This window comes from Dromaius novaehollandiae, chromosome 3 (genome assembly GCF_036370855.1).
Source record: "Dromaius novaehollandiae isolate bDroNov1 chromosome 3, bDroNov1.hap1, whole genome shotgun sequence".
NCBI lineage: Eukaryota > Metazoa > Chordata > Aves > Casuariiformes > Dromaiidae > Dromaius > Dromaius novaehollandiae.
Window position 1 is genome coordinate 56861889 of NC_088100.1, and position 12383 is coordinate 56874271.

Here is a 12383-nt window from a genome sequence, read left to right on the forward strand (position 1 = left end):
TTACTGTGATATAGTTATGATTCTAAGTAACAATATATTTTATTTTCAACTAAAAATTTATGCTTTCATAGTAATATTCATATGTGAAAGTAGTGAAATATCCACAACAAGCTGATGATTTAAAGTCTCTCTTCTATTCAAATTATTTATTTCTGGTATTTTCTGCCTCAATATACATTGTGACTGCTTGCATTTCTAAAATTTCTGATTATAATAAAAGTATATAGCATTTATAGGAAGAATAATTGTTCCATTCTGCTCCCCTTGTATTCAGATCTCTCTCTTTCTTTACTCGTTTAGTAAACTTTTTTTCCAGCTTGGTCTGATCCTTTGCCTTTAAGCAAACATTTTAGAGTCACTGGAGGAAAAAAAAAAGATGGTTCCATTTCTTTAGTTAAACAATTTTATTTCATTTTTTCCATTAAAATTTTTAATACCTATACTTTAAATACACTTTCGGTTAAGCTGGAAGTCAAAGCTGAAGTTTTGTATACTATCCTTATGTAATGTTAACAATTCAAATATTTGTTTGAATTTTATTTCACTGTGAACTTACTGAAAACTGCTATTGCTGCATCCAGAGACATTTTTCCAGGTCAACTATATGGTTTTAATCACAGGTAAGAATTTTCACACTGTATATGGCCATCGGAACAACAAAACTAGAAAAGTTTAGTGAATGAAGCATGTTCAATACATGCACAATATACAGCAGAACTGCTGGGCTCAAGCTCTTTCAGGCAGAAAAAAATATTAGACTAGCAATCAGACTGAAGCTACACTTTTAACACTTTGGTAAAATATCCAAATATGCAAATGAGAGAAGAACTCCTGCCTGTACAACTCATAAGGTCTCTTGAGAATATTCCAATGGCATCTAACCAAATAAATCAAACATTTGAAATTTGTTTTTCCTCCTATTTCCCCATAAAACTAACTAGCTTATCCTAAAAATTACTAAGACCACATCTTGGAAGTTTTTTCTTTCCATATATCCAAAGCAAAGAGTGATGACCAGATCTGTGGTGGATACGGGCTATTATGGTATCAGATGACCTCTATCAAGGACAATGGTTAGAAAGAAGTTAATCTATGAATGACAGACCTACCTATACCTCTTCAAAGTTCCTGGTTTCACATTAAAACACAGAAGTCTTAAACTAAGCCCCTGCCAAGTTCACATACAGAAGGAAAATTTGAAAAATAGAACTTAATTTTTAGAACAAGAATGAATTTCCAAGCATTCTTATTTCACTACTTAAATATAAACAATCTAAACCAAAAAACAACTATTACACAAAGCAAAACTCTTACAGTAAGATTTGGCTAGTCTTCCCAATCCCAAATGAGATTTACCTTTTTCCAGGCCTCTGCAATAGATTCATGCAAGCCATAAGGAATAAGCACCTGCAGGCCTTCATAGGTTCTGTACATCTGACGACATACAAAAATGAAAGCCCCTTTAACAACTGGCAAAAGCTCGGATCCAGATAAAAGAGAAATGTCGTCATGAAGAAGGTTCTTTGTAAACTCAACAATTACATGAACAGCTGTAGGACTAGAAATAAAATAACACTTTTAAAATGTTGTTTTATAGTCACCAATAAAGCTTGAAACAAATCCTTTGCATAAGCTTACTTAAATTTTTATAAGAGTAATGGAAAGAAACTCTAGCCCATTATGTTAATCCCTTTAACACCATTCAGAACAGAAGAAAATGCAGGGCAAGTGATTTTACTCTGGCTACTGGTCCACATAAAACAAAAATGGATCCATTGCCTTCCATCTAGCCCACGCAGCCACAAGCTACATAGGGTGTATCTTTATAGAAAGAGTCCAGCCAGGAAGAACAAGACAGTCATTTTAGCTTTTGCTAAATCAGTACTATCCTTCTTGATATAAGGGGGCAAAATCTGTCCTTGTTCTTCTTTTTCCCTATCTGAGATTTGCTTCTGAAGTCTTCTAGGTTAGTAACCCAAAGGACACCTTTTTCTGCAAATCACTATCTTTCACTTCCAACACCTCCAGCTTCCCCCACACATTTCATATAACTGTGGCTTTTCAGCTTATTTCACGACCTGCAGCTTAGTTACTTTCAAAGGCTACTCTCAATTTTACTGCTCTGTTTAGCATCATCTAACAATATGCTACCCACTGGGTCACACAGGCTCCTAAGTTAGTTACGCTGTTATGTATGTCAGCTTCTGATGAGCGATCTGTCCCTCATGCTGTATTAAAAAGTATGTCTCTTAACTGCTGATCCAAACGGCACATTAAATCTATTCTTCCAATAAAAAAGGTTGATTTTTAATATTTATTTCAAAGAAAACACACAGAGGAGAGGCCTTTGGCCTTAACAGTAACACAATGAACACACTGGAACTACATTCAGAGACAGGAAAGCACTCTCTCACATGAATAAGAAAAACATGTAAACCACAGAAATCTCCTTTAATAAGAAGTATTTCTCAAAAGTGCCATTTCCCCAGCTAGTCACACAACTGTCTCCATAATACATTCTCTAACACACTTCCTATCTTACCTGATAATCATATACTGTTACTCAAAGCATAAACAAAACATATGGCATGTTATAAATAAATGAAAAAAGGGAAAGCAAGTCTCATTTTCTATGACTAATGTAATTCATTAATGTACTCTTACCTATCTTCTTTGGAAGAGTTTTCATTTCCTCCATAAAGAAGAAGAGAAAGACCATCTTCTACAGCAGCAATCCTTGCCAAAATATCTGCTACGTGAATTAAAGTGGTTTCAAGACAATTTATATGCATCTGTTTGGGAGCCAAAAAAAAAAGTTTAAAATTCAATACTTTTGTGAAACCTGTTTACTCAAGTCTGGCTTGTGTATGCAGAACCTGAAGGTCATTTTTCTAATGACTGCTTAATGGTTCAACAAAGTAAGCAAGTAGGCTACATTCAAATCTTCATCACAAACGGCAATAATTACCACTTTTAATGATTATGGCACAAGTCCACAGACTGCACATATATGGAAAACAGACATTTCTTAACTCCTTTTCCCCCCACAGTCAATGTGGAAAGATTCCTGATAAGCCTGCTAAGAGCATAAAAACAGTATCTTAATCAAGGTGAGAAAGATGGCAATGCCCTTTTTGCTGCATAAGAATTACCAATCCTTTGGCTAGAATTGGAAAACTAATTTCACAAGATCTTGTTTGTCTACCTCACTTAAATTCTGTCTTCAAAATCTTGCTCTTGCTTATTTCTCCCTCTTTCCCAAAGTCACAGCACAAGCATGTTTCTTTCTAGGATGAGGTAGGCCTAAACAGTCATTTGCTTTGAAATTAGCAGGCAAGTCTTCCCCACTAGAGCAAACCAGTAATCATCTGGCAACTTCCTACGCACATCAGAGACCGCGTAGGAACATCTGGGCTGTAATCAATAGGTCCTGAACATTTAACCCTGGGATTTAGACTGCTCTGTCCAGTACACTCGCTGGTGAACGTCCTATCTGAATAAATGCTGAATTGGCCATTGCTCATTAGTAAGTGAATCAAGCATGCCAACAGTGGGCAAGCAGAGCACGGTGCTCCGCGAAGACCCTCTCAGGTAGCAGCAAGGGCAGGCAGCTCTGCATGGGAAGGGGAGCCAGATGTGATGCAAGGCAGACAGATAGAGGCAGAGGCCTCCCCATCAAATGGACGGGCAATCCCACACTACCCAAGCAAGGGAAGCAGACCTGGTCCAGTCATGGTAGCCAGGTTCAGCCAACAGTTCAAATCCCTAGACAAGCCCATGAAGGTGAGGCAGGTCCAAAGTCAAGCCACAAAGCTGAGTTAGGGTCAGGATCAGGTGCAGAGACAGTTAATCAGGGTCAGCTACAGCCCAGTGATTGTTTTGGCTGCACACCATTACCTAAGTTGGCCCTGAGCCCAGGCAGCCAATCCTGAGAGAGCGGAAGAAGGGGGAAGATGTGCCCAGGGTCAGTATCCAGCAGCTGCAGTTCTGCAGGGCTTGTTCCAAGCGTCCTAAAGATGCTCACTGAAACTCTGTTCCTGTCCACACGCCTCAGAAAACAGTGCACATCCAGCTCCTTTCTCAGTGTACAGTCGTGAGATAACTAGAGTGTACCTTTCCACCCAGGAATGGGGAAACACTCCCAATTCCCAGGACTTACATGTAAATGATGTACTTTACAAAGAAGAATTACACAGTTTTCAAAGGGAGGAATTCCCTTTGGTAACTTCCACCCATCCATGACAGGGAAAATAGAGAGGAATCAACAGTGAGATGAATTTTAAGGAAGTTTCTAGAGAGAGCTGAAGGTAAGGAGGACTGTTTCCCAGTAATGCTTGTTAAATACCTAATATGTCAAAGTGGGGAATAAGCACCACCATTCTAAAGTTAAAGTCTACCGCTTAAATCTTTCTCATTCGTCCATCAAGGACAGCAGGATTCATGGGAAACAGGATTTTAAAGTGCTATACAATTCATTTCCTGTTTCTTCTCTTATAGGTAGCTCTATATTCTATATGGTGCACTGAGGAAAAATAAACGGTCTTATTACTTTAAAACTTAAGGCATTTACTATTAATACCTGTGGACTATGGAACTTAGAAATATGATTAGGACTTTGGTTTTTAGTTAAAATTTTCAGTAATACAGAGTGCTAAAAATCTGTCTCTCTAAACTTTTATTTTTAGGTTACTGGGAGACACCAAGATTCTAAGAAAGGAGTGTACTGTGCCGTCCCTGTTTCTTCACAGAGTACTTTCATTTTACTTTCCCTGTGCAAGACAAAAAAAACAGACTTTTTTACAAAAAGACAGTACTTTATTTACTTAAAATGTGAATATAATGTTCTACATCAGCTATGCTTGAGCAGCAATTCAGAGGCTACAGAGCCCAAAAGGTCACTACTGCTGCCCACAAAATCTGACAACTCCTGCTCACGGCCACCAAGTTTCTCCAGCCCTCTATAGGACAGATTAGCAATACTACTCTGCTTAAAAGGCATATAAGCCCTGCACTTCTTTGGAGTGGATTTACAGCCCAAATAACAGTACTGTGCTTGCTCATTAGGCCCACTGTGCAACTGAGGAGAGACCACTGCATGCAGCTCCAACGTGTTCCCTTCCTCCCCCAAAGTTAATAAAGATGTGTGGCCAGACGACCAAAGTTTTCAGCATCACTATTTCTTACCATATTTCAGTCCAGCCTTCCATTTGAGATAAATCACATAAGCACAGTCCAGCATTAGAAAGACAAACAGCACATCCTACATGGGGTCTTAGGATTTCAGGGTGTTTAGAAAGTGCCAATGGCCTGGTTGGGAAGCAGATAAACAGTCCCAATTCTTGTACAGGGAAAAGAGGGTCATCCTGACTTTTCTGAGTATCCACTTACCAGTTGTGATGCAAATCAATTTGCACTTGTGCAGCAGCTTCATTAGAACAACTAGGACACAATCCACATTTACAAATCATATACAGATTTGGGCCTACAACAGCCACTGCGCAGACATAACAGATTTACATGTATGCATTAAATATCCCCGACTATGACCTGCTTTTTTCCAAACAAGCCCACACTAAGGTGTAGGAGGGCTTACAGTTCATTAGAGCTCAGCTACCCATGAGCAACAACTGGGCATAGCAGAAAGAAAAAGAAAAGGGAGGAACTGTTAAAGGTTGAGGTCACTATTTCTGAAATTAATAATAATTTACTAATGTACAGTAAAGAACAGAAACAGTTATGTATGCTTTATAATACAACGTGACTATAGAAATTGCTTGAAGGATTACAGAGGCCGCAGTCACGGCAGATCAAAGAAGTACTGATTTAGTACTATTTTTATATTCATCTATCAGTGTCCATAGTATGTACAGGCTCAGCCTTTTTTGTCATTTAAAATATCTGCATTAAATCTTTGCAGTGTAAAATAATAACAAGACAACTTGAAGTGTCAATATTGCAGAATTGTGTGCATATATCCTTCTAATATGTGTAACGTATTTATAAATAATGCTACTGTACTCAGTGCAGGTACTTACAAAAGACTAAGACTGAAATTATTGACATGATCACGTGTGGTACGACCATGGTTTTAAGCATTATAGAAATATCTATATAAAACTATTTTTTGAAACCAATTATTTACACTTACAAAAATATTTCAATGTTTTTTAAAAATATATAGATAAGAATATATACAAGAATCAATATGAAGAATATAATCTTTTCTGAAAAACAAACAAACCACAGTAAAAGAAATAATTAGAGGGGTATTGACACAATTCAAGAATCTAAATAAGGTACATAAGTTAAGATCCTGGGCTCCCTTTATAATCTCAGGAGGTCAATTCAAAGCATCCTGGCTATTAATTTCTCTCAAAGACTCTCTATATAGGACAGCTCAGGCTCCTAATGTACTCCTTGTGCATTAAGGGCCCTCATCCTCATGTCTCTGTCCAGAGACTTACTGTCACCTAGATCAGTGACACTGTATCAGTTAAAACAAAAAGTAATGGGATGGGCTGAAACTTAAAGCAAAGTACAATTAGGCTTTCAAGTACCTAAGCGCAGCTAATACTTCAAAGTTTTTACATCTAATGGGGATGTTAAAAAAAAAATCCTCTCCCTTTTTCTAACTTAAAAAACAAAAATTTTCTATGAAGTATTATGTTTTACCTATTCTACACTTTGAGAACACCTAACTTCAAGTTGCAAGCTGAATTTTAAAATGAATAAAAGTACATTTCCTTTTAAGTAACGAGCAGATAAGCACCCATGAAAGAAAATATCCTATGCTTTCACGTGTCTTGTGGATTAAAAAAAAAAAAAAAGCAGATGTGATACCACATAACTATATACATCTTCTATATAGCAAATATATAACATGATGATCCTATATAGGTTTAAGTATTTGACAGACTACTACAAACCTCTGTGCCACTCAGTAAGCTTTGAACAGGATGAAGTAGGGCATCTATCACTGCATCAGTATATAAACATTCAGCAGCAGATCCCATTTGGTCACAAAAAACTTGCAGAATCTCTGTAACAAGGCTTGCTGGAGAATAATTGTCTGGCAAACACAAGAAGTATTTATTTGTATTTTTAACTTACATATACATGAATATATCTGTACAGCTTATGTAGATACTTCTGAACCATAACTTCATTAAGAACTGATTTAATACAATTAGATGCAGGAAGGAAAAAGGAGGCAGGAAGGAAAAACGTGCACAGATACTGCTATTATTTGTTTACCCTTACTTATACGCTATTATATGCTTACCCAAATTAAAAATTATAAAACATAAAAGTTATCAAATGACTCATTATTATTGAATATATTAGTTTATATTAAATAAACATATACCTGTTTGCACTGTCAAAGCTGTCTTTGGGTAACTTGGAGAGTAATAAATAAGCTCAGTAAATAATATCAACAGATCTGATAGTGATACACGATCTATAAAAAAAAGAAAGAAAAACATAATCTGGAAATTAGCATGCGGCTTTAATGTTACAAATAAAGTGGATTTTGTAAACATGCATAAGCAATGCTTTCTTTTACTGAAAACATCAACATTATATACAATGATGAAGTAAAGGACATGCATCTCCCAGGGTCTCTACCATAGTAGTTCATGTTCAACTTATAAAGCTTGATCTCGTTCCCAGCTTAGCCAATTGCAATCTTACCATGTCTTCCACTGAAATAGACAGCAGCCAAAGTTTGAGAATGCTGGATACATGGTCGTAGGAAAAAGCATTACCTTTCTATTAATTTAAAGTGATACAACTGGAAAAGAGAGAAACTGTCAGACACACAAACTCCTCAGGTTTGAAACAAAAACAATAAATGTTCAGCTAAATGCAGGTTAGGAACTACTTCTCTGAGTTTAATGTAATTATGTTAATAAATCAGGCAATTTGTGAGAAAAGGGTTGGCATCTGTGAAACTGAAAAGGACTCTATTAAGAGGATAGATGGTAAGATCATTATCTTTTGTAGGGGAGAGGAAAAAGGTAAGCATAATCAATGGATCACTGCTTGACTGGAATATGCAGCCAATCCACAAACGACTCAATCAGTAGTGGATATTTCTTTCCAACAAGACAACCACTTTACACTGGACCTCTCAAGTCTCGACACTCAAACTAGAGGTACAAAATACCTTCAAAAGACAAGTCTCAGAACTAGTATCCATAAATACTATGCAATCTATATTGAACTAGTAGAGACATTAATGTCATGGCACAATAGTTTTCCTCACACACCTGTATTTGCCAATCCTGCACAATGCACCACTGTATACAGATTTCTCTGGGCTTCAGAGGGCTTTACGATCTCATCTCTTCTCTCCTTATTAATACCTCTGCTCCACAGTACCAATCTTTTCCTCTACAATGGTTTAACAATTACATTAATAAGTTAAACTCAGAGCAATTGTTTTCCATCTGTATTTAGCCTGAAATACTGATTTTGTTTCACATCTGAAAAACAGTTTTGATCCTGAACATCTGTCTCTTTTTCAACTGATTATAACAACTAATTTAACAAAAGATATTATCCATATCTAGAAACACTGAATCACTTATATATTGAGGCAATTCTCCCTTAACATGAAATTCATGTACGAAATGTAAGGACGAAAGTTAACTATTCAATTATTTCTATCAGAGATTTAAAAAATGGTGCTGATGCTCAAGATTACCCATGCCATCTTTTAACAAAGGTTTCCAGGTAAAGAATTGCTGAACAGAGTATTGTCTTATAAATCCACAATATTGACAGATATCCTGTTATTTAACAGGTTACATTTTTCTCAGCCCTCCCCTTACCTTTTCTGTTTTTCAGCTGTACTGGAAAAAGATTTCGGCCTTGCTTATAAATCAACAATCTTCCTAAAAGGCACAGTGAATGCACAAAATAGATGTACTGCAAATCTGGTCCAGTGTAAGAAAACTTCTGCTTCTCACCTTTAACAATAAAACCAAAAAATTAGAACACCCATTTGAACAACTACTACAATATGCGTGGATCACTTTAAGTATAAAGACATACAGTGTAAGTAAGTGACCACTGCTCTTACAGCTCTCTCAGAAGACTTACATAAAATGCTTTTTTGGTGAAAAACAACAGTTTGTCTTCCTTTCAATACAGTGTACTCAAAGACCTAGAGAATGTAGATGCACGTGCTTGTAATGCAATACATGCAAAGTTACTTACTACAGCGCTGCTGGGAAAAAATGCTGACTCTAGGAGTTCTGTCAACTGCTGACTTGCAAAACTCAAAGTAGTCAAGACATTGCTGGACAGCTGCATTAATCTATCAAAAAAAAAAAAACCCCGCAAAGTAATAAAATGGTTGTCATTTTACAATAAATTTGTTTTCTTTTATATCCAAGTACTACCTCTTAAAGCAAGAATCTAAATATTCACATCACCGCAACAACTGCTCACGTTTCAGTGGTTTGCATGAAGAGGCAAACCAAAGGAGGTAAAATTTTATGGTGCTACTAAAATGCATCATCAGAAACTTCAGTTCTATAAGCACTAAAATAATCAATCTACGAAGAAGAGGAGAAAGAACACATAAGTATTTTGAGAAATTAATGATAATGATAATATAGCAACCAAATATAGATTAATACGGAAACCTGTCAGTATCTACATGTGAAAACCTTTGTCTAAAATATATCTGCATTAGGAAACACTAAGTTTGGTTTTTGTGTGCTGCTAGTGCTATTATTGTTTTTGCAAAACTGATGTATCATTATTGTATCGCTATTGCCTAATCATTGTACATCAAAAGTTTTAATTTTATCAGCACAGATTTAAAAATTAATAACAAATATAGCATATGACCAAAGAAGTAAGCTTGTAACTATTATATTTTGGAGCTGCTAAGATATTTTTCACATATGCTGAGAGTAATATGTGCACATGGAAAAAGCTGAAGTAAAATAAATACACATACGTACTAAATAAAAAATATATATAATTGTAAGCTTACCCTATGCTTATAGATTATATTAGACCGCCTTGTTATAATGGACTTCCCATTTATACTTTTTGCTGCACAACCATGCCTAATTCTATGCTCTGTGCTATGCATACAGATAAACAAGTCAAACACACCCATCTTTATTATAGCTTCTTATCCTTATTTCCCATCTTAAGGTTTTATCAGTCATATACATTCTACATTTATTAATTTGTGTAAGAATATTTTACAAAAAGTCTTGTTCTATAATAAATGGACCTCATATCTATATTAGTTTCATTGAAATAGATGAAATTTCCATCCTAGTGGAGAGATCTTCCCATACAGAACATACAATAGCATTAGGAGCCACATTACTATACATTTTCCAGTTTGATACATTCTGCTATCACTTTGAATCCCTAATGCTTTGTATCAGAACTTAAATACTACGATGGTTTGAGTCTCTTCCCAACAAAAATCTAAATTCAGCGTATAGTTTTTATGAAAGTTTTTATGCACCTTCTATTTTTTCCCTACATTTATAGAAATAATTCTAAAAATGAATGCAATATGAATGCAACATAAAGACTTAATAAATAATAAACACCTGCTATAAAGCATACAAATTTCCCCTTACTCAGATCAGCTCACATACCCTTCTTTGCATATAACAATGGTGTATTTAATAAAAACAAAAAATAATAATTAAATCAAAAAGACTCATCTAGATAAAGAAGAGGGAACAGCTCTGACAAAAGGAAAAAAGGGGGGAAAAAGTTCAAACTACAGTGTACAAAGCAAAAACAAGTTCCAGGTAGAACATGACAACCATAATTATAGACTTACCAAAGATTTATACTTCTTTTCCAAAAGTCTAAGTACCACTGTTCTGCTGTAATATGCATGCTAAAATTACAAAGAAAAACTAATGTAAACTTCAAAAATAGCTTTACATTTGAATACAAAAATTAAAATTAACTCCAGTTCTGTTCCACTGGGGATCCTGTGCACAGCAACATACTTGATGAATTAAACTCCAGCAAGTGTAAACCAGCATTACACTGAACTGGGCCTTTTGTTTGCCCTACAGTACAAACAAACATATTTTCCATTAGGAAAACATGTGCAATGTGTAGTGGAACAATCTGTAAAACAGAAAATCAAAAACCATGCTGAAATTTTAGACTACATGTTTATATGACATTGTGTAAATCATGAATTATAAGGCTAAACATGGTAGGCTGCATAATGCCCTAATGTCCATGGGGAATTAGCAAGTTGCATATATTCTAACATATCTAACTGTACTTTCATGCCTCTCTTGCTCATCATTTATTTCACAGAACCATTTGCATCTTTTGGTGGACTTCAGTCAATTATGACAAAGGGATTTAAGTCTTAAAGAGCATAAACTTCCCAGAAATTTTTAAAAAACTGGTACCTGAACAGAAATGGAAGGAGAGAGTAGGGTTAAAGGGCAAAGGACATACATCCCTAAGAAACCAGACTTTCTTAACTACAGTGCATATTACAGGCCATTATCAGCTTACTATAGGTCTATGATACTAATATTCATAAATCAGCTTTTTAGGATGCATGTCAGACATCAGCAAGTGTTTTGAGGGTTTTTTTTGTTTGTTTTTTGCTTACCGTCCATTTTTTGAACCAAACAGCTTTGATATCTAGCAGAGCCAAGAAATAGACTGGACTCAAAAACTCTGGACTAGGCTCACATTTTACTGACAACAGTGACAAGGTACACTCCACTATTTCTTCCATGTATCTTTTGACACAAACAGAAAAAAAAACAAAAAACCAAAAATCAGTTAAAACTTTCCAACAGTAATATTGAGAAATGAATTTACTGTAAACCTCTTATTGTTCAAATAAATAATAAATATCAATCATGTTATCTTTAATTTGATCTCATAAGGTTAATAATGCTTGTTATGCTACTGGGAATAAACTTAATAGCAACATGCTGGTATTCTCCAAAATGATTGCATATTTTTAAGTGCTAAATATTACACTTATTACTTTGTAAAACATCTAAATTATTTTTTGTAACAAAGTATTCAAGACACTTTAAAAGCAAGGTAAGCGGCTTAAGATGACCCATGACTACTCCTATGCAACTTCCCTATTTCACTTTCCCCTGTATTTCTATTTTCCTGCTTAACACCAACCAGTCATCTGCATATCCTGTCACCATTCTTTTGTTAAAATTATATGTATTCATTACATGTTCAAAATCATTAAATTTAGAAACAGTAATACATTATTGAAAGTGACATACTTTTCAGGATGACGGATCCAGAAAGATGGAGCTTCCTTTTGGTACTCATTTAAAAGGCGCACCTGTTAATGTAAGGGTTATAATTAAAAAATAAATAATGCATGG

At 35.3% G+C, this 12383-nt stretch overlaps 1 protein-coding gene across 4 annotated transcripts in view; it reads right to left on the reverse strand.

The window, feature by feature from the left end:
• The window catches only part of TBC1D32 (TBC1 domain family member 32), a 98102-nt gene that overhangs the window by 72758 nt on the left and 12961 nt on the right, over nt 1-12383 (reverse strand). For all 4 annotated transcript variants that reach the window (XR_010388349.1, XM_064508929.1, XM_064508928.1 and 1 more), the window contains exons 9-17: nt 12279-12340; nt 11633-11765; nt 10829-10888; nt 9223-9322; nt 8835-8972; nt 7367-7459; nt 6927-7069; nt 2665-2792; nt 1357-1558 (exon numbers count right to left, since the gene is read on the reverse strand). Coding sequence is in view for 3 of the 4 variants with exons in the window: in XM_064508929.1 (XP_064364999.1) it covers nt 1357-1558; nt 2665-2792; nt 6927-7069; nt 7367-7459; nt 8835-8972; nt 9223-9322; nt 10829-10888; nt 11633-11765; nt 12279-12340 (1059 nt within the window). In the remaining variant the exon portion in view is untranslated. The remainder of the gene's footprint in view (nt 1-1356; nt 1559-2664; nt 2793-6926; nt 7070-7366; nt 7460-8834; nt 8973-9222; nt 9323-10828; nt 10889-11632; nt 11766-12278; nt 12341-12383) is intronic.